A 22,846-nucleotide genomic window follows, 5' to 3' on the forward strand; every position below is an offset into this window, starting at 1 on the left:
ACTCAGATTCACTCTCTCGAGCTGAACCAATAATAACTTAATCTCTACAAACGCCAATCAATAACCTTGACTCTAAACCTCTTTCTCAAGCAAGCATCGAATACTGGACTAGAATTGCATTTGCCACTACAATTCATAAGTTAAACCTCAGTTATCGATTAAACCCACTTCAAAACAGCAATTAGATCAATAATTACTAACACCCATAAGCTAATTAAGACAATTAATCACATAATCACACCCGAAGAATAGAAATTTTAGCCACACATCATAAAAAGGAAGAAACAATTACCAACTATGTTGTCCATAAGCTGGGTAATAATTTTCAAGTCTTTATAATGCTTCAATTAACTAAAATTCAAAACCCACATGAAATCTCTACTCAAAACTCTAAGAAAAGTGTTTGGGATAAAAAAAATCTCTCAAAACACTCAGAACAGTTGTTCAGAATTTTGGACTCCTTCTACTCTTTTTAAAATTTCCCTTTTATACTCTCCCGAATTTCCAGCTTGTGGACCATTCGACGGAGTAAGTCGTCTGTCGCCGACCACGTCGGCGATGCGCCAAGTGCCTCGCTTCATCGTCTTCTTGACTTGCCTCAGCACCATTGGACTTTTGTAACTTTGGGCAATCGGGATCGCTGTCGCCGATCCATTCGGCGGTTCTCCGACTGTCCATTTCCATCACCAAGTTGGCTTGTTCCCCATGCTATCATATTGTAACATTTGGCGAGCTGAAAAATCACTCGGTGGTTCGCCAAGTGGTCTTGGCAATCACCAGGATTGTAATTCTTCAACTTCTTCAGCTTTTTCGCTCCTTTTTGCCTGATAATATCCTTGCCTTGCTCCTGTGCCTACATTGCTGCAAATAAATACTTTAAGATCAGTTTAGAGCATAAATTAGGCATTGAGGACAATAAAACTATGAAAGCAAAGTCCTAAATGAGTCGAAATCTCAAACTTATCACATGTCCCTATTTATAGACAACTAAATAGCAGCTTTCTTTCCAAGTCTTAATTGATGTTGGTTTAGTCTTACAATTCAACAATGATAAGTATTGGTGCAACCGACCAAAGAAATACATGGCAGCGTAATATTTCTTTGGACTTTCACGAGAAAAGGTGTCATTGTTGAGTCATACAAGGAAAAGTAAGTAATGGAGCCCAATAACGTATGTGTAGAGCAACCTTATATAATTTCTAAATTACAATTTTATATATATATAAAATTATATAAGTGTTGCATTACATATATTGAGTCTTCTTAAATTGACTGTAGGGATGATTTTAATATTTGATTTAATTTATTACTTCAAGTCTAGTCACGGAACCATGGTAAAATTGCACCCGGACAAGTTTTGAAGTAGGGGCATTTGTACTCATTTAAAATTTATTAAATATAAATTTATTAAATGATTCAGATTATATTAAATTCATGAATATATCAGTCCAAATAAATATTATGGATTAATATAATTGAGTTAATTATTTAAATCCAACAAATATGGATTTAATTGAAGCCCGCTTCATAAAGTCCATATGACATGTCACTTAAATCTGATTGGCCGAAGAGAATCATGTTTCAATCACAACTCCTCTCTTTTAAAACTATGAATATGGGTCCTCATAATTCAAAAGAGAGACCAAGAATTCTAATAAGAAGTTAGAGAAAGCTCGTAGATCAAAAGCCACAAATTTCTCTACAAGATACAAGTTCAAAAAAATAAGAATTCAAGTGTTCAAGTTCAAGAACAATCAAGATCAAAAACGATCAAGATCATGACCATCAAATTCAAGATCAAGCTCAAATCCCTTGAATTTAACTAGAAGTCAAGATCAAGATGAAGTTCAAGTTCAAGTTCAAGAACGATCAAGATCGTCAAGATCAAGATAAAGTTCAAGTTCAAGATCAAGATCAAGATAAAGTTCAAGTTCAAGATCAAGATCAAGATAAGATTCAAGTTCAAGGTCAAGATCAAGATAAGATAAAGTTCAAGATTAAGATCAAGACCAAGTTCAAGTTCAAGCTCAAGAACCCTTAAATTTATAATTGAAAAGACGAATTCAGAGGAATCATAGAGATTGTAACACTCGCACTTTAAATCAATAAAAGGATTGTTGTGAGATTTTTCCGTTCTTGATTATTATTTTCTCGAAGTGAATTTTATTGTCTACACATACGTTTAATACTATGCTAAAAACTTACTCCCATAATTTTATCAAGTCCATATCTTTTTTCTTGTGATAGATAAAGAAAAAGTACATCTTAAACTGAAATCTAGCATATTTACTATTTATTAATTACTTTCACTATAGCACTACTCTATAAAATCTGATTTTGAAAAATAAATCTCAACAAAAAAATTGAAAAGTTGACTTCAAAAAAACATTAAATAAGGGTAGAATTGTAATTTTACTTAGTTTCTTAATGCAAGTGAAATCTAAGATAGTGACATATAAAAAAGAACGGAGAGAGTATATTGATTTATTTATTAGTTAAAGAGGAGCTCAAATGACACATTCACATGTCCACTGTGTGTCCCTATTGGTGTGATAGTTAATCTTCCCTTTAATGAATTATATTTTTCTCTTTTTTATTATTTATCATTTTTATTTTTTATTATAATCATCTTCATAATTTATATTTAATTATCTATTCAATTTCTACAAGTAATATTCATAGTGGTATACGCAGAAATTTTTATAAGCGGTGTCACATTTTAATTTTTTTTTTTAAATATTATTACGTCATATTAAAAATACAATACAATACAAATAAAGTACAACCCACGTATAAATCACTTAACTTGGTAAATTTTCATTTTTGAAATGGATTCAAATAACCTCATTAAAAGTAATACTCCCTCGTCCATCTTTACTGGTCCATGTTTGACTTGGCACCCCTTAAGAAATAGGAAATTTTACTATATCACCCTTATTAATTATCAGTCATTGAACTAACTATTGAAAATGAATAGTGTTTAATGCAAGGTAAAGTGGACACAAAACGGTCAATTATCTCTTAATTATCTAAACTGGATCAGTAAAGTTGGACAACTATTGAATAAATAAAAATGAACGGAGAGAATATTAAACATTTTTTTCTTAAAATGAAGAAAGTATGTATATATAAGGCACCAAACAATCACTAAAAAAATATTACTTTATCTAATTCGATAAATTAAACTTAACTAATTTCATTGATGAGAGGGAAGAGGAAAGGGAAAAAATATAGAACAACAACTAATATTAATGGACAATCTTAATCTTGTCGCATTGGTGTTGTTTTGGCTAGCTGGTTCAAAATTTTGTTCATTCGCACGAGGTGAAGAATAAAAATAAATAAATGAAGCTTTTGAGTATTCAAATTCAAAATTGAGGCATCAGGCCAACAGAGCTGCAACATTACTTATGACAATCAATGCCACTTTATTGGATGTTATCCATTTATTTGTTTTCGCCTTTTGATTATATATACGAATTTAATAATTTTTTTCCAACGAAGCCGTGTCACGTGACACCCCTTACTATAACGTAAATTCGCCCATGAATATCCATAACTCTCATGTTTTTCATATTCATAACCTTCAAATATTAAATTTTAAACTTTACAATATCTTTTGGTATTCCTCCATTTTTATCAATATCATTACATTTCTTTTTGTTTTATGAGACTCTTACCCAAAGCTATCCTTTTCATTTTATAGTTAAAGTAGTGAATTGCTTAAATCATGATAATCACACCTATGATTTGGTTAAGCTATCTAAAGATAGAAAGCTTTAAAAAATAGGTGAGTTTTTAGAGTGAAACATGAAGATAGTAACCTAGCTCCACAGTACAAGGCTAGATTAGTTGTGAATGGATTTAACCAAAAAATATGAAAGTTGATTTTGATGAGATATTCTCTATAATTGTGAAGATGTCATCTATTCGTGTGGTTCTAGGCTTGGCTGCAAGTCTGAATTAAGAGATTGAGCAAATGAATGTTAAAACTATTTTTTACATGGTGACTTAGATGAAGAAATTTATATGGAGAAGCCAAAAAGCTTTGAAGTCAAGGGAAAATAGCATTATGTTTGCAAGCTGAAGAAGAGCTTGTATGGTATAAAACAAGGTCTTAGGAAATGGCACATGAAGTTTGGTTCTTTTATGAGTCAGTAAGGCTTCAAGAAGATTTTTTCAGACCATTGTGTTTTTGTGCAAAAGATCTTTGATAGTGAATTTATCATCGTTTTGCTTTAAGTTAATGACATGTTTGTTGTTGGTCATAATGCTTGCAGGATTAAGAAGTTTAAGGAAGAGTTGAATTAGTTTTTTACTATGAAAGGTTTGGGACCAAGAAGACAGATTCTTAGCATGCATATTGTCTGTGACAGAGAGACCAAGAAGTTGTGGTTATCACAAGACAAGTACGTTCAAACTGAAACTGTAGATGTAGGGCATGAGAAGAACTAAATTCTTGACTATGATAGTCTTACATACTTTAAATTCTCTACAAATTTTGAAGAAGAGCCTTAACTTAATGAAGAATGATCAAGAAACCCTTTCTTGAAATACTTGGATTCATTTCTTGAAAACCCTATGTTTTTTTATGGTAGACTCTTGATTAGAATACATAATAACTACAAAATTGTGAGAGTATGTTTACCTTGATTTGGAAGGACGAACTTTTGATGGACTTTCTCAAAAATCAAGTCTTGAACCCTAGAATTGAGTTCTTGGTTTCACTAGAGATAGGAAAAGAATTTGATGTTAGAATTTTGTACAAATTGATAAGTTTATGTCGTAAGATCATGAAAAATACTTACCTAGACTTAGTAGGGTAGAAGATAGCTTTTTGGGGGCTGTTGGGGTCGACCAAAGAGAGAAGTGAAAAAATGAACTCCAAAATAGTGTTTTATAACTTTAGCACAACTACGTGGGTGATCTACATGACCCTCGTAGCCCCCACATGACCCACGTAGGTCTGGGGACATTTTTGGACGCATTCTAAAAGTGGACATGCAAGCTACGTGACCCACGCAGGCCTATCCAAATGGGTAGCTGCTCTACCACTATTTAGTAAAATGATCATAACCTTTTACTCAGAAATCAGATTGATGTGCGGTCGGATGCTTTGAAAACTAGACTCAAATATATTTAATTTGATAAGTTAAGGGTCACCTAATTCTTCATATACTAGTAGATATGATCGTTTGAAGTTGACCCTCAGATAAACTTATGTGAATGAATAGTCGATAGAAAAGCTTTGAATTCGACTTAATGCTAGAGGTTCCTTAACTTTTGAATTTCTATAATAAAAATCTTCCCAGAGTGAGATACCCCAATTTCTTAGTATAATAAAGTAGCTCAATCACAAAGAAATAATCCTTATCAATATGAAAACTACTACAAATCCTTTTTCTCCAACGGACGATGGGATCCCATCTTCGATAAATACACCCCAATGGTGAAAGCGGGTTATAATATAGTCATTTATAAGATTCTCTCAAAGAGAACCCCAAAATATGCCAACAAAAGCTGGTAGAATATTTCAAAGGAACAGTCCCCCCTCCCCCCCGCCCAAAGGAAAAAAAAACCCTATCTTTATTGAGAATTTTGCAACTTGAATTTACAACCATAGACACTACCTAAAGGGCGAAACAATACATCTGGAGTCATACACTCTCCAATAACATTTGGAGTCGATTGACTTCACAAAGATCAAGTTGAATCTTCAATTAGTGACAACAGATAAAGTACAACATAAACTTGTGAGAATGGACAAACAATGATGAGAATGAATTGGAAACTGAAGGAAAATTTCTCTAGGATTTTTCAAATCTAAAATAATTCAAGTCGAAAAATGTATTTGTCTATGGAAATGGAAGGGGAACCGGTTAAATACATGTTTAACAACATGCGTTTGTTGAATCTGACTCCTAAATGAGTTTTCAACTTGTTGTAACTTGTATCTAATAAAGACAAATTTACATATAGTTTTATGTCCAATTGGAACAAAGTTGAGTTCAAATGCTAAATGATATATAATCATAACTTTTACAAAGATTCTTTGAGTTAAAATAGAGTTTTATAATAATGTTGGAATTAGAGAAAATGTGGTTTCAAATCGTTTACAATTTAGTGAGAACAACAAAACTTAAAATTACTTGGTGTCAAATCAAAGGAATAGAATTTTTGCACATCACAAAAGCCAATTAATTAGTCAAACAGAAAGAAATGTGTTTTGGCTGCATTCGAAGCATTCTCACCTCAACCAACAATGTCCAAATCCTCTAATGTCTCATGCTAATAATATTCGAAATATAATTCTCAGTGATCTCCACGTGTCTAATTCTCATTTGGTAACACTTTAAACGTGCTTTCTTTTTAATATTCATAGTCATATATCCCTACTTTTCTTTCTTTTATACCCCACCCCCACCCCCCACTCCCACCCCACACTCTCAACACTCATTACATTACCAGAACATACACTCTTCACAAGAACGCCATTTTGATTGTATTTGTATTTGTATTTGTATTTGTAGATAAGAGTTTCTAGTACAGAACAAAGTTAACCCACTTCCCCCAAAAAAGGGACCAAAAAACAAACCAAAAAATAAGAGTAAAGTTCAAAGCTTTATAGGGGTCTTCAAAGTTGCTTGTTAGGTCCTCATCTATGCATGAAAATTTTATGTATTTTGCTACCACTATAGGTTTCTCTGTTGTTGCTTTCTTTGAAGATTCTTGATTTTTATTTTTTTGGGGTTTAATCTTTACGGTATTTAAAGACTGCTAGTTCTTGGGTTGTTTAAAAATTGAGTCTTTTTTTCTTTATCAAGAAAAGGGGTTGTGGTTTTAGGCGATTCTTGAGTTTCTTTTGCAATTTCAGATCGATGAGAGTTGGTTGAAGTTTTGAATCAAAGTGAATTTTGGAGTCAATATTTGGTTTGAGTTGTTTGAAAGTTGTATTGAACAAGTGTTAAAGGAAGAAGCTTTGCATATGAGGGTTGAAGTTTACTCTAGTATCAAATATCCATTTGGTCAATAGAGTATTGACTTTTCAGTGTTGGGGAAAGAGTGGTTGTTTGCAAGTAATTTGTAGGTTCAAAGTGTGTGAGGGTTGAGAATGAGGCATTCAGGGATAATTTGATTTCGCAAACCATGAGTTGCAGTGAGAAGAGCAGAGAAAGAGAAGAGGAAGAAAATCCTGTTGGTAGTGTACATAAATATGTTGAAGGTGTTTCGCGGAATGGATCAATAGTACCCTCAACACAATTATCTATTGATGAGAGAGTGTTGGTGGATCCAAAACAACTCTTTATTGGAACGAAAATTGGCGAGGGAGCTCATGGAAAAGTTTATGAAGGAAGGTAGGTAACGCCGTTCTAGTAATGTTACCCATGTTTGTTTAGGCTAATGATTTCAGATAGCAGTTTCTCGTTGTAGATTCGGAGGGTTGCAATAGCAGTATAGAGCTGATTATCTCTGGTGTTCTGCCACATAACATTTCCTACTTTAAAATTGTGATGTTGTAAGACTGTAACTAGTGGATCATGCTTTAGGTGATTGGCCAGTGTAACACTGTTCCATTGGTTTACTAGTTAGGCTACTACTATATAATTAAGAAAATGTAATATGAGAGTTTGCTTGCCATTTGGAAAGGGCTTACAATTGGAAATTGATATATTCATTGATTCTTACATTGTAACTGCAAGTAATTATTTTCGTCTGGTGATGTTTCTAGTGTGGCTATTTTCCTTTGTCTTGTGAAGCAGTCAAACGTGACGATATCTGTCATTTGAACTACTTGAAGATATAAAAAACATTTGTGTATTTTGTTATCTGCTCTGATTTATTGTACATTTTTCATCTATCGAAAAATGCTTCATGTCTCTCCAGGTATGGTGATCAAATTGTTGCAATAAAAGTTCTTAATGGTGGTAACACCTCAGAAGAAAGATCTTCACTTGAAGGCCGTTTTGTTCGGGAAGTTGTTATGATGTCAAGAGTAAAACATGAGAATCTTGTAAAAGTAAGTATCATTTTTCTTTTCCTTCCAAGTTCCTTCAACTCCAAATTAATATTCTGATTATCTTTTCAAAGTGCTGTGTTTAACTTCCTTTGAACAGTTTTTTTTTGTTAAGTTTAGCAGTCAGTGAGGTGTTAGCTAGTAAATATTCACATACACGGTTAATTAGGTTCTGTAGTTAGCTCATATTGCTTCGCCTATTATGTAACTGGTGCTAAACCTTTTACATTTCTTGGGCCATTCACATGATGGTTCGTGTTTGCAGTTTATTGGAGCTTGCAAGGATCCTTTGATGGTTATAGTTTCAGAGCTACTGCCTGGAATGTCTCTTCGGAAGTACTTAGTCAGCATTCGACCAAACGTGCTTGACCTACATGTTGCCTTAAATTATGCTCTTGACATTGCTCGGGCCATGGAATGTTTACATGCCAATGGCATTATACATAGAGATCTAAAACCTGGTACCACTTGGTTAGCCAAGCTGTAGAAGAATTTCTTCTTGTTGTTACTGTAGTTATTCATTGAAATGTTAAACAGGCCAAATATTATGTTTTTGGACTATATTCTTTTATCCATCAATATTTTACAGTTGGAAGAGTTCTTTTTTCTGGGTTATCTTATCATTTTATGTTGGCTCTTCTATGGTCAGTAATCTAAGTACTATTGAAGGAAGAAGTTATTAGTGAATTGTGGTATACATTTCTGGCTCCACCAATCACTTCATCGCTTGCTATCTCACTTTTTTAATTCTTGTAAAAAGAATCTCAAATGTAGTAAAGCCAACAGAGGATAGCAAACTCATATTTAGTTGATATTTTCCCTTGATGCATGGTTCAATTCATGCTCCTAACTTGGAGTATTTTCTTAAGTTGGCATCACTCTCTGTTTACCTTCCCTATTTCATTTGTTAATGTGCATTGTTTTTTAATCTTCTCCTGTCTAAGAAAGAGCACATGTGAAATGTCATTCATGCAGACAATTTGCTGCTCACGGCCAATCAGAAGTCTGTGAAGCTTGCAGATTTTGGGTTAGCAAGGGAAGAAACCCTCACTGAGATGATGACAGCAGAAACTGGGACATACCGGTGGATGGCACCTGAGGTTTGTATCTATTTAAGCACATGTTTATCAACCCCATAATATCACGAGTGAACCGTGTAGTTTGCTCCACTAGGCATGTAAATCAATGCCCCTTTGAAATTTGTTGGTTGTTATATTGTTACCAGATTTTAAAAAAAAAAAGGTTGTTGGTTGTTATTATTTCATATGAATTTATCAATATCTTTTTGTATGAAAGATTAAATTGTTGGTGATATAAATTACATGGTTGATAAAATGGTTAGGGACAGTAACTATAATTCCACTAATGGAACTTGAGAAGACTACACTTTGCATTTTCTAATCTGATAGATTCGTAAAGGCTGGGAATTATGATGCTGAATAGGATTATGTACCTGCTGCATAGGAATATATGCTCAAGTAGTGACCCATCAGAATTATTTGCAAGTTAAAGGTGAAATATGACACAGTAAATGTGTTATGATCCCTGGTTATAGATCTAGTTATTGGACACTGCAAGATAAAATCTAAAGTTCTTTTTCTACGACCTATGGTGTAATGTTGGTGCGTTAAGAGAAAACCTGCAATCTCTTGAGTTAAAGTATTCAAAAACTGAAATTACTGTTCTGCTTCTCTTTCCTGTGACAAACAAATAGTTTTAATACAACACTTATAAGATAACTACCCCTAGAAACTAGGACTTGACTTCCTAACATTACTGGAATGAAAAATGCACTATCACAGGAAAATAACTACTACTAAAAAAAATAACTACTGCTGTAACTATTGGATGACCAAGGAGTGATAACATAACTCTCCTCCTTCAAATCGCACTTGTCCTCAAGCGCTAAGTGCGGAAATTAGTATTTCCCTCCTTTCCAGCAAACTCTTCCTCATCGTCTATAAAGTCAATCCAGAATAATTTCTTGCATTGATGACCTCGAGTGAATGGTTCATCACAATTGAAACAAAGTCCCTTAAGTCGCCTTTCCTCCATTCCAGATCTGGTTAGTTTCTTCACAAATCTGGCATGTTATTGAGGTGAGAAATCTGTTGTCTTGGATTTGCAAGCATCTAACGATTGTGAGCAAATGGGTTGTTCCTTGCGTTCATAAAGTCAGGATAAACTCATTCGTAGCAATTGCTATATAATCAGTAAGACCACATATATAAAGTTTAATTTGTTGCGACTAAGTGAGTGAACCAGCCTGCGAAATTAACTGCTCAAACTTTTCTTGGTAATTTGCCATAGACCCGATCCGGCATAATTTAGCCAATTCTCCCAATTTCTGACTTCTGATTGGTGGCTCGAAGTGAAGGTTACATTGACATTTGAATTCATCCCAAGATGGTTGAGGCATATCTATCTTTAGTTGAAGAAACCAAAGTTGTGAGTTGCCTTCTAAATGAAAAGAAGCAAGTCCAACCTTTTCTTCTTATAGAGTTTGTTGGTGTCAAAAGAAGTGTTCACATCTATTCAACCATCCCAAAGGGTCCTCTTGGCCATTAAATTGTGGGAAATCCAACTTTGTATGTCGAGGAATGATGAAACTTCCTCCTATTTCTGATCCTGACTCTCCTGCCACTTTCTTTATTCCCTTCCAACCGCGAATCTGTCTTGTATTTTCATTTGAATCAGAATCGACCTTAGAGTTCTCTAAATCCTTTGCGAGTGCATGCAAATGAGCATTTATGCTTTCTGTCTAGCCAAATTGGTTGCACGTTCTTCTTGGAACAAGTTCACCAATTGTGCGAGTTGATGTTGAATTTGGTCTCTCATAACTCCCGTCTCTGATACCAAGTTGTTATGATCCCCTGTTATGGATCTAGTTATGGAACACTGCAAGTTAAAATTTGGAGTTTTCTTTCTACGATCTATGGTGTTGGTTCATTAAGAGAGAACCTGCAATCTCTTGAGTTAAAGTACTCAAAAACTAAAATTACTTTTCTGCTTCTCTTTCATGAGACAAACAGATGGTTTAAATACAACACTTATAAGATAACTACCCCTAGAAACTAGGACATAACTTCCTAACATTACTGGAATGAAAAACTGCACTATTACAGGAAAATAACTACTACTAAAAAGAAGTGCTATAACTATTGGATGACTAAGGAGTGATAACAAAATGTCATGATTTGAAAACCAAATTTACATCCTATTTACCCACCTCTAGAAATTGTAGCATGCAAAAGGAGTTTCCTTAACTTATACTCCCTCTGTCCACTTTTAATTGTCATGTTGCGCTTTTCAAAAGTCAATTTAACTAATTTTCAAAGTTAAATTAGATTACATTAATTTGATATTTTAAACAAAAAAATTAGATATTCAAAAACTGCACGAAAAGTACTATAAATTCCAATTTTTACATATCAATATGTTGAAAAAATATATCGTAAAATGTTAGTCAAAGTTATTATTGTTTGACTCTAAAAAAGGTTAAAAGTGGACGGAGGTAGTATTAAAAAGGAAATCTATGCCCCCAGGGATTTGATTGTGGTAAGAGCAAAGTGCCTGATTTGAAACCTGCTACATACAAAAGCATGATATTTAAGTGGGGACGGGTGAGGAGGGTTGTCCATTATTCACCAAGTTAAGAAATTTGTGTCATTGTTTCCCAGGAATTTTTCGGTTATCCAAAGAAAACTTTAAAAGAAAATCTGCGTAATTTTTAATTTCTCTTCTGTTCTTCTGATTTCTGAATCACACAATATTATGATCTTGATCTGAAGCAAGCTTTGAACTGTTTCCTTTTTAACTTTCGAAGGTCAAAATGGACTGTGTACTTTGGCATGATGATAATCTTATCCAATTTACTATCTTTAAGGCTGTTCTATGTTGTTGTCATCATTTTCCAAATCCCCTTGTAAACTACTATCCTTCTTGGTTAATTTGGTAATTTGGCGCCCTCAAAAGTGTATTGGTTTTGTGATATTCCTACTGTAATTCCCCAATGAACTTTCATGAGTTAACTATATATTTTATGATGTGATGGTGCACTAGTGCCTTTATCAAGTTCAAATCTTTTGTCCTTTCTCTCTTTGTACTTATTCATTTAAATATGTTCTTACTTGGATCAGTTTCAATACGTTTTCTATGTTTTATCCTGAATTTTCAAGGTTTCCCAATTGTCTGAATTAATTGTTGTTGCAGTTGTACAGCACTGTTACATTGCGTCTGGGGGAGAAGAAGCATTATAATAACAAGGTCGATGTTTATAGTTTTGGTATTGTCTTGTGGGAATTACTGACAAACCGCATGCCATTTGAGGGAATGTCGAATTTGCAAGCTGCTTATGCTGCTGCTTTTAAGGTACAAAGTGTTTTCTGTCATCATCAAGCTTTTCCTTAGTATATTTATTGCAGTACAATCGAGTATGCTCTTTGTTATTTTGATTATGACAGTAAACTCAGCCACCCTTTGGATCAACTTCATTAAGAATCCCAACCCTTGAGCTTGGCTTGCCTGAGGATTGGAAATTCTTGATCTACTATTCACTTTTGGCTTGTGCAAAAACAATATAGATAAGGCCGAACTCATTTTTAGATTCATAGATGTGAAGTGGAAGAGAAAAATAAGAGAACTCGACTTGATTATTCCCTCAAGCCATTGTGGTTGTTTACATGTCCTAAAAAGGAAAGGAAGTCAATATCTAATTACAATAGGAGTAAATTAAACTTCATAATATATTTACATTTATTCTAGAATATTCACAAGGATTATAACACTCCTCAAGCTGGTGCATACATATATCACTTGTTTTGTTACTGGCTAGGGACTTGGCGGTACCAACTGCTGTTTGAGCCATCTTCTTTCCTTCAGTGTTTGCAAAAACCAACACTGCCATCAGACTTGGGAACCTCTGGTGACAAATGGAGAATTACGGTTCAATAGTATTTTTCTCCTTTCTTCTTCGAACCTGATTTGGATTTAGCAACCTCAACAAAAGTACCTCAATGGACCAAGACCCTTAGTCTGATAGTGCGGAAAAAGGTGATGTTTCAACTTGGTAATTCCCTCGTCATCATTGCCTGTGATGACTATGTCATTAGTGTAAACCACCAAATACATGCACAACTTGGATCAAAGTGATGATAAAACCCAAAATGACCAGCTTCATTTCGGATCATGCCAAATTCTTGAATAACCATGCTAAATTTTTTGAACCATGCTTGAGGAGACTGCTTCAATCCATAAAGTGCTTAGTTGGTCCATATATATCTCATCTTCGAGATCCCTATGAAGAAAAATGTTTTTAATATCTAACTGGTGGAGAGGCCAATGACGAACAATAACCATATAAGGGAGAAGGTATCACCATTGTCAAGATCAAAAACCGTGTATAACCCTTGGGGGCTAGTTGTGCCTTTAGGCGATCAATCTATTCACTGGGGCCAACCTTCACAGCATATACCAAACGATAACTAATTGTAGACTTTCCTGGACGTAGAGGAACAAGCTCCAAACCACCACTAGAGTGTGAGGCAAACATCTCCCGAATCATATCCTGTTGCTAGTCTAGATGAGAAAGAGTTTCGCTTGTCGTCTTAGGAATAGAAACATATATAATGATGATACAAAGACAAAATGCGCCGGTGACAAATGATGCCAACTCAAACAAATATAGATAAGACGAGGGTTGCGAGTATAATTATACATTTCTGAGTGGCAGTGGGAGAACTTTGTGTTGACAAGTCCACAACAAGCAAGGACTCTGGTGGCAGTCGTGAGTCAAATGGACTAGATGAGGAGTGCAGACGACGATAAAAAATCAAAAGTGGTGGAGGTGGAGCTGAGGAAGATGGAGCGGAAGTATAGACTGTGGGATCCCCAAAAGATGGAATTGGTAAGACCTAAAAATGTCCATAAATTTAGCATAAATTTAGCATAAGAGGATATTAAATTGGGGTGACCTTGAAAGAAAGTAACTTTCGAGGACATAAGGTATAGCCAAAGATCAGGTGAGTATTATCGATAACCCTTTTGAACCCTTCTCGTGTTGAGGTCCTATATGAAAAACTGTTACTAAAGATTGATATGGAACAATTTATGCTCTAGCCAAACGAATTATTGACAGAAGGCTAAAGGGACAACCAGGGAGCAAAAGAACATTGTTTAGAGTCAAGGAAGGTGAAGAATTGACTTGATCGACTCTAGTTGCCATAGTCTTAGAACCATTAGTTAAGTTTAAAGTTGGAAGGGACTGAGAAAAAATAATATTACTCCCTTCGTCCCAATTTATATTACTTACTTTCCTTTTTAGTCGGTCCCATAAAGAATGTTATGAGTACGAAACCTGACTGCTGAACCCAATTTGGTATTTAAGTGGAGAATGTTACCGAGGTTGCGTGGGAGGGTCTATATCCTCGTAGTTCGAAAACTAAACTTTATGTTTGGGTTATCAAAAGTAAAAATGATTGCATTATCAGCAGTGTTGTCGAAGGTTCAGCAGTGTTGTCAAAGGTGTGCTTAAGCCCCGAAGCAAGGCTCAAAATGTGTTGAGCGCTTCGCTTAATGTGCGCTTCAGTGCTGTCATCAACGCTCTAAGACGTACTTTTCTTTGCCAATGAACCTCTTCTGAAGAGGCGGCACTAACCAATTGATATTCCACTTTATCGTATTTTTTTTTCAATATTTTTTTCCTTTTTTGAGAAGGTAACAATTTGTATATATTTATCAATACAACACTTAGGTTGTGCTAAAACCACATTTACAAGTGAAAAAGAAGAACAAAACTGCTTCTTCAGCCTAACAAAAAAACAAGGGTGTATCATTGAACCAGTATCTACTATGTATCTCTGGTTAACCCAAAAGCAGAAAAGTCTAAAGCAGTTCAATTTAATCCTCTGAACTGAACTGCTAATGTCTTCAAAACATCTGGAATTTCTCTCTTTCCAGATTGTCCACCAAATGCAAGCCAGGAAAATCCTCCATCTATTTTTTTTTCTATTTCTTTGTTCATATATTAGTCATTCATGCTTATAATTATTATTAGTGTTCGACTATATATATTTTATATTTTTTCTCCCTTTCTACTTTTTTTCATCATAGCGCATGCTTTATTTGCACTTTGCGCTTGATGCCCCAACAGACCATAGAGCTTTTTTGTGTTGTTTACTTTTAACAACCGTGGTTGTCAGATACTTAAAATCTTTTGATTGGTACTTTCTGTGAAGCATTCATCTGTTCCTCTCCAACCATTTATTCTAATTTAAACATTTTAAAATTGAGTTTCAACTTTCTATTTCTGTTGGAGTAACAACCACTCCAACTAACTAAGAAGTCCTTTCGCAATGGGGGAGCTCACCCAGGTAATGCCACAAAAGGAGAGCAAAAATGCACTTACCCACCACTTGCATTTAATCTAGAGGAAATGCGATCAACGGTTTCCCTCGCTAGTTTTTGAACAATTCATCTAATGATAATGCAGTGTTCCTTTGTTGGTATATATATAATAAAAGTACCTCACTTTCTCTCTAGAAGAAAAAGAATAATTCAACGTGAAGTTGCTGCTGTTAAATCCTTTGGTGTTCTTCAACCGAACATATATTGGTTGACTTCTTGCTGATAAGCAGGCTTGCTTATGCCAAGAAGCTTATGTTGTGCCTTTAAATCGGAGTGTATCACTGAGGCTGTGACGAGAGTCTTCACTGGTTCTTATAATCTCAGCTGTTTGTCTTCCATGGGTATTTTTAGTCTAAGTAGAGGTTTATATGTTCAATTAGAGATAAATGGAAGCTGGAGAGATCCTCTAGTTCTAGAGAACCTTTAGTCGGTTGTAAAAGACTAATTTTCTTATAATTGGAAATGTTATGGCTACAGAGAATTCATGATGTAGGGCTTATATAGCCTTGGTCTCTCCCACCTCAATAGCTAGCTTTTGGGGTGTGGTTGGGTTGTAGCTTGTTATCAGACCCACCCACCACCCATTCGTGCCCGTGCCTTTGATGGTGACACCGGCATTGTAGTGTTGGCCCGGGGATAGAAATGGTCTAACGCACAGCCGTCTAGGATGACAGATATGGAGCTGGGGGTTTGTAATGATCCTATTGCAAGGTATGAAACTAAAGTCTCACATTGATTTGATGTGGAGCTAATGTGGGGCTTATATAGCCCTGGGCTCTCGCACCTCAATAGCTAGCTTTTAGGGTGTGGTTCTCCCGGAGTTGTATCAATTCATCTTCTTAATAATAGAAAAATTCCGAGAATCAGTGGTAAAGGGATTGAAACTTGGTGGATAATAGGTCATCTCTCCAACCTCTTCCCACTCAAATACCAAACCTTTCTCAGTGACAGGATTTGAACTTAAGGATGTGCCTAACCACACATCACAGACTGTGCTCATCAGTGGCGGAGCCACCATATCTTTAGGGGTTCATCCGAACCCCCTTCGACGGAAAATTATATTATTTTTACATGGTTAAAATAATTTTTTAGGTATATATAGTAGTTGTCGAACCCCCTTCGGCTACTTTGTGTGTCTATTTCTTCAGATTTTGAACCCCCTTATCAAAAATTCTGGCTCCGCCACTGGTGCTCATACCACGAGACCAAAAGCTCGGGGATGGGATTTACAGAGGATTCATATAGCTTATTTCAACAAATTTAGTATTGAGAAATAGTTAATTGATGGTTGTTTTTATTAGTCTTTTTAGTGGGGCTAGGAGATGAAACAATAGGGTGGTGATGAGACTGTTTTAATTAGTCCAGGCCTTTTACAAAATTGAGTTTGGAGAAAGAAAGAGTTTGATCCTATGAAAGGTGATTGCTTTGATGAGTGAGAGACCAGATACGAGAAGATCTGAAAGTAAGTGTAATAGGTATCATTGTTCTGCAGCGCTTATGTGTATAAAAGGGTCAAGATAACAAATCATATCACATGAAAATAGAGATGTACAGAACCTAAATTAGTTGAAGTTCAATAGGCACTCAAGCTGCACAGGGTAGGTCTTCAAGGTTTTGATACTGATAAGATTACACATGATAAGTGAGCCACACTCAACTTTTCACAACTTGACCTTTTTTGCTTGCAGCTATATCCTTACAAACTTCTCAAGTACTAGGTGGTCTAATAAATGGTGGCATGACAAGAAGCATTTCTGTATGCCAACATCAAAGAACATTTTACCACCTCAAACTAAAGGGTACTAAGTGTTGGAGGATGTGACCATCTCATTTAAAAGCTTAAGCGGTTAGGAAGAACACACTTTTAATTACTGAATTATATTGTCTCAACACGCCTCTTCACATGTGAGCCTAATTTTTTTTTAACCAAACTCATGGAGTATTTTTCTTGCTAGGTGGTGGCGGTGAGATTTGTACCCAGAACTTCTTGCCTGCTCTAGTATTATGTTTAAATGCATGACCATCTCATCCAAAAGTTTAAATACTTGAGAGCACATTTTTGATTACTTAATTATATTATGTCTTAACTCTCAATGTTAATAAAAATATACTTAATGGCATTGAGACATAAATGTTACCAGATCCTCTTTGCTAACAACTCCTAAGAAGGTTCAATCTTTTTGCTACTCCCATCCGACCAGAATACTCAAAAGCAAAAAATGCAAAAACTATCCGTCTATTGTGGCTTTAAACTCAAAACAGGAGTAAAGCATGGACTTAAGCGAAGAAAAACACCAATGAAAGGAAAAATAAGAAGTAGAAAGGTAATGCAAAAAAAATGTAACTATAATCACACACTAATTATTTGGGATAAGAAATGAAAAGCTATAATTAAGATAGATATATATGTGAGCGTGTGCAGGTAATACCATGTTAATCAAGTTCAATGACTTTAAAGTTTTTGATTAGATGAAAGGATGTAGTTTGGGTGTGTTTGGTATGAAGGAAAATATTTTCCTAGAAATTATTTAATTGGAAAATAAGTGAGTTTCTTACATTTTCTAGTTTTTGGTAAGTAAAAAAAATACTATCCCAAGAGCATTTGGGGTGGGGGTGGAAGGGGGTGGAATTGTCAAGAGATGGGGGTTGAGGACGTTGGGTGGGTGGGGTGGAGACAATAAACTTGGAAGTTATTTTTGGAAACTTGTTTTCCCTACTTCCATTAGGAAAGTCATTTTCCTCATTTTTTGATCAATCAAATATGAGAAAATTGGAAAATACCAAACACACCCTTAGATTTTTGGATTTTTAAGCTAGATTTCTTGTATTATTAGTTTCTTATTCCTAATCACTAGAAGTTCAGTCATACCGTTTACCTAACAACAAATGTATTCACTTTGTCAAGTATATCCATTGTCTAGTGTTGTGCTCTTAAAGACAAAGCCCATTAGCGAAGATGCACTCACCTTAGGACCTTGTTTCACTCATTGAAGCACCGACTAGTGAGGCAAAGCACATCACCTGGGCTTCACCAAGATTCAGGGTTTAAACATGCTTTAAGTGAGTCTTTAGCCTCAATTATCCCGATAAATTTCTACTTTTCTTTTTGAGTTGCATCGAAATTGTCCGCTTCCCTTGTTAGAATCACAAATTCTTTAAGGGGCTCGTTTGTTCTCATAACAATACAGTTGCCTATTTTTCTATGATGCAAATATTATACGGGCCGTGTTTCTAACGCTTCTCTTGATAATCATACCAAGTCAAATTAGACAAGCAAATTCGGATGGAGAACTAAATTCATCAGGAATGTCCTCAAATGCCTGAAAACCCTTGGTTTAGGCATGTAACAGATTTTAATTTAAATTCTACCACATGCTGTGCATAGTTGTCTAGTTACATTTGTATGATGATCAAGATCATGTCTGCTTCAGGCGATTCTTTCTCTTGATTAATTAGGTTTCATAACTCTTGTTGCAAAAGTCATTGTCAACATTCGTTGATATCCATGCATTACATTTTGGTGTATATGAGGGTAACTGAAGTAAAATTGTGCTCTTAGATGGGATGTGATAATCCCCTTTGTTTTTTTATAGTGATGGTGCAGTTTTAATATTTAACTCTGAAGAGTGTAAGCTAAACTATCATTTGCCTTTTAACTTTTTCCATGAGATACTGATCGTTTTTTTTTCTGGAGTTCTTCTGAGTTAACACATGGTCTTCTTGTTGCTATATGTATTAAATTGGTTTATGAACTGGAAATGCAGCAAGAGAGACCTAGTCTTCCAGAAGATATTTCTCCTGACTTGGCATTTATCATACAATCATGTTGGGTGGAAGACCCTAACATGCGACCAAGCTTCAGCCAGATAATCCGGATGCTTACTGCATACCTTTTCACACTTCCACCACCCTCACCATCTGTACCAGCAACAGAACCTGTGGAGCAAACGGTTGCCAGCAATGGTACTATCGTTGAGTTTTCTGCACGAGCAAAGGGAAAATTTGCTTTCCTTCGTCAACTTTTTGCTGCAAAGAAGGCTAAGAACTCACAGTAAGGTGGCAAATTTTCGACACTCGCTGTTCCAGCTCAGTGACAGGGATAAGAAGTGTTGAACAGAAACAATGTTAGTGGACTAACCAATAAACAAAACAAAGGAAGAAAACATTAGTTATTGTCATTGTAAAGGAAGTTCGTTAAAAGTACTCTCTTGTTCATATCCAATCCTCTCATTTTTATGGGAACCCCTCTGTAGCGTAGACCGTATAGTAACACTTTTCTTTCGCATTATCACTTGGTATCAGGATGATGATGGCTGCTTCCTGACAGATGTTTCTAACAATATATGTTGCTCTTCAGAATGCTATTCATCTGTAGCTAATTTGAATAATATATGTTGCAACTCCTATTCTGAAGTAATATCTTGACATGCCCTTTGATGTTTGAATGAATGCATTTCTGTTGTTTTCATACTAAACAATTCTGTTCTTTGTTGGGTCTTCCTCCATGTTCAAGAGAATCTCATTATTGTTCGTGAGTGACTCGAAAGAGATTCTTTAGAGCCTGTTTGGATGGGTTTAAGATAAAAGTCATAAGTTAGGTTTTCTAACTTATGACTTTTGACTTATTTTAGTTATTTTTGCTTAAAAATACGTGTTTAAAAGTTATTTCAGCTTAAAAGCACTGCCAATTTGAACCGTTAAAACATTTTTTCTGCATCCATATTCGCTTAAATGCGTAATAGGGAGTACAGAAAAAATATTAAGAAAATGCATTATATTGTTGATGTTTTGATTTCTTTTATCAGAGTTTAGTTGAGGTTTTGATTTCTTTTATTTGAGAAAATGACATAAATAGTCCCTTAACTATAGGAGTAGGTCTAAAATAATCCCTTAACTATACACTTAATGTATTTAGTCCTTTAACTATTCATAAATTTATTAGCTTTGGTCCCTTAACTATACACTTAACGGTTTCTGTCCCTTAACTATAAACTTACCGATTTTAGTCCTTTAAGTATTCAAAAACTTATCAAGTTTGGTCTTTGTCCATTTTTAAATACAAATAGCTTATGTTTATATTAACAGAAATCTTCGTGAAATTAAATCTTTAACCCATTTTTTAAATTGTTGTTCTATCCCTGCCCTTTTTTCTTCAAACTACTCTTATGAAAAGAACAATAACGTCAACGATTCAAAATAAAATTAATGAGGAAATAAGATATGAGTCTTAATTTAAGTCAATGGAGGATAAAATTAAACATATAATTGTTGTTAATGACTTGAATATGCTAATCAGTACGGATTTTATTTAATTTACTCAAATTTCTTTACGTAAAATAAAATGAATAAAATAATAAAATTGATCTATTTAAAAAAAAAAGTTGCAAATCTACCATTTTATAAATTTCAATTTATGAAAATTAAACAAATTCCGTTCAATGAAGTCGTTGGAGTACAAACTTTGGATTTAACGGGTAATAATTTTTTTCTTTTTATAGTAAAGTTTAGCATATTCAAGTCATTAGTAGCAATAATATGCTTCATTTTATCCTCTATTGGATAAAGTTATGACTTATATTTTCTTTCCTCGTGAATTTTATTTTAAATTGTTGAGGTTAAGGTTCTTCGCATAAGGTTAATTTGAAGAAAAAATAGCGGAGGAGAGAGAAACAACAGAAAAAATTGCTAAAGTATTTAATTTCTCGAGGCATGAATTCCGTTAATATAAACCTAAGCTATTTGTATTTAAAAAAGGGACAAAGACCAGACCTGATAAGTTTTTGAATACTTAAAGGACTAAAATCGGTAAGTTTATAGTTAAGGGATCAAAATTGATAAGTTTTTGAATAGTTAAAGAACTAAATCCATTAAGTGTATAGTTAAGGGACCATTTTAGACCTATTCCAATAGTTAAAGGACTATTTATGTCATTTTCTCTCTTTTATTTATATAATAATTATGGAAATTTTAAGAATGCATTATATCAATTTCGAAATATGTGTGCTGCAGTTGTAATCTAATCGTGCATCAGACTTTTTCTAGTTGAAGAAAACAGTAGTCGTGGTTTATGCATTTTTAAGTTATAAGCAACAAATAACATAAACGGTGAATTCATATAATTTTATTATTAGTTCATATGTGTTTTTTCCCTTCTCTTTTACTGAATCTATTGTTTCTCTTTATATAAACCGGTTTAGGTGATTCACGGAGCTATTCAAATAGCTAGAGAGGAAAAAAATTCAATAAATTGGCGATGAACGTAAAAGTATATGATATATTCTATGAATACTGCAGAAAGTGAACAATAATGACAATAAGTGAAGTCTAGGAAACGCGATGTGTACCTTGTGAAGGTAGAGATACATTCTACTTGTTTTGGATGGACTTTTAGTTCAAGTAAAATGTATCAAATTTAAGTATGGAAGAAATACAGTAATGAAGAAATCATGTAAAAGATACATGAGAAGAACACTAGCAAAATGAAAGACAAGATGTAATTGAAGCAAAAAAGGAAACAAAAGGTAATAAAATTGAAGAATAAGATAGTAGGAAAAATTAGACAACAAATTGAAGAATAAGATAGTAGGAAAAACTAGACAACAACCAAATACCTATCAACTTTCTATCATAATTCTTGGTAAGTTGTATATGTGTCATATCCTGTCTAGCTAGTCACTCTCCTCAATAGTTATTCGGCTTACATTTACTTCTCCTCATACTTACTATTTCGATCAATTTTCAACTAAGTGAAAACTTTCATAACTTGACAATTTGTTCTAAAATAATTAGAATAACCACTTAATTTTTGAAAATTAAGAAACCAATTTTAAAAAGGTACTTATGAAATACCTTTTAATTAATATCAAAGATTCCCCAAAGTGGGTGTTAAGCACTTCGAAAAATTCACAACTGTGATTGACCAATGATCTTGGGCATATTTATATGCTAGAAGCCAACCATAATTTAGCTAAGTTTGAGGACAAATTCTCATTGTATTGATAATGTTTGGGTCGTGTTTATGCATCGTGATTAACCAATATGATTAGTGGTTGTAGGTTGGGAAGCAAGAGAAAAATGACACAAAGGTGGCAAGAAGTGAAGCGAATGTGGGTCGAACCTCAAAAGCATAAAGGGTGAGTCGCAAAGGAGTTAAAGGAAGAACAAATTGAGAAATCCCCCACCACGTATCCTCTCTGCGTCGCGAAGGAGAAATTTATTATTCCAATCGATGGTTGCCGAGACAGAGGACTACGTATCCTCTACACGTTACGGAGAGGAGGACATCAAGAAACAAGGCAGGTCCGTATTGACCCCGAGTCGCGGACCTACATGTCAATTTTTGGCCGACTTTTCCAAACTATAAATAGACTCAAATTTTATTATTTTAAGGATATTTTTTTTCTAGTTTTTGGAGAACGACGACTTTGA

The 22,846-nt window shown here is 34.5% G+C and overlaps 1 protein-coding gene across 1 annotated transcript; it reads left to right on the plus strand.

Annotated features, from left to right (window-relative positions):
- Window positions 1-6,665: 6,665 nt before the first annotated feature.
- LOC125833065 (serine/threonine-protein kinase STY13) lies at window positions 6,666-19,835 on the plus strand. The gene is made up of 6 exons (XM_049512221.1): window positions 6,666-7,355; window positions 7,885-8,017; window positions 8,280-8,475; window positions 8,990-9,114; window positions 12,227-12,385; window positions 19,183-19,835. Exons 1-6 carry the CDS (start codon window positions 7,147-7,149, stop codon window positions 19,471-19,473), a joined length of 1,113 nt encoding a protein of 370 aa, XP_049368178.1. The 5' UTR covers window positions 6,666-7,146; the 3' UTR covers window positions 19,474-19,835.
- The last annotated feature ends 3,011 nt before the right edge of the window (window positions 19,836-22,846 follow it).

This window comes from Solanum verrucosum, unplaced genomic scaffold (assembly GCF_900185275.1).
Source record: "Solanum verrucosum unplaced genomic scaffold, falcon-dt-bn FXZP01000041.1, whole genome shotgun sequence".
Classification (NCBI taxonomy): domain Eukaryota; kingdom Viridiplantae; phylum Streptophyta; class Magnoliopsida; order Solanales; family Solanaceae; genus Solanum; species Solanum verrucosum.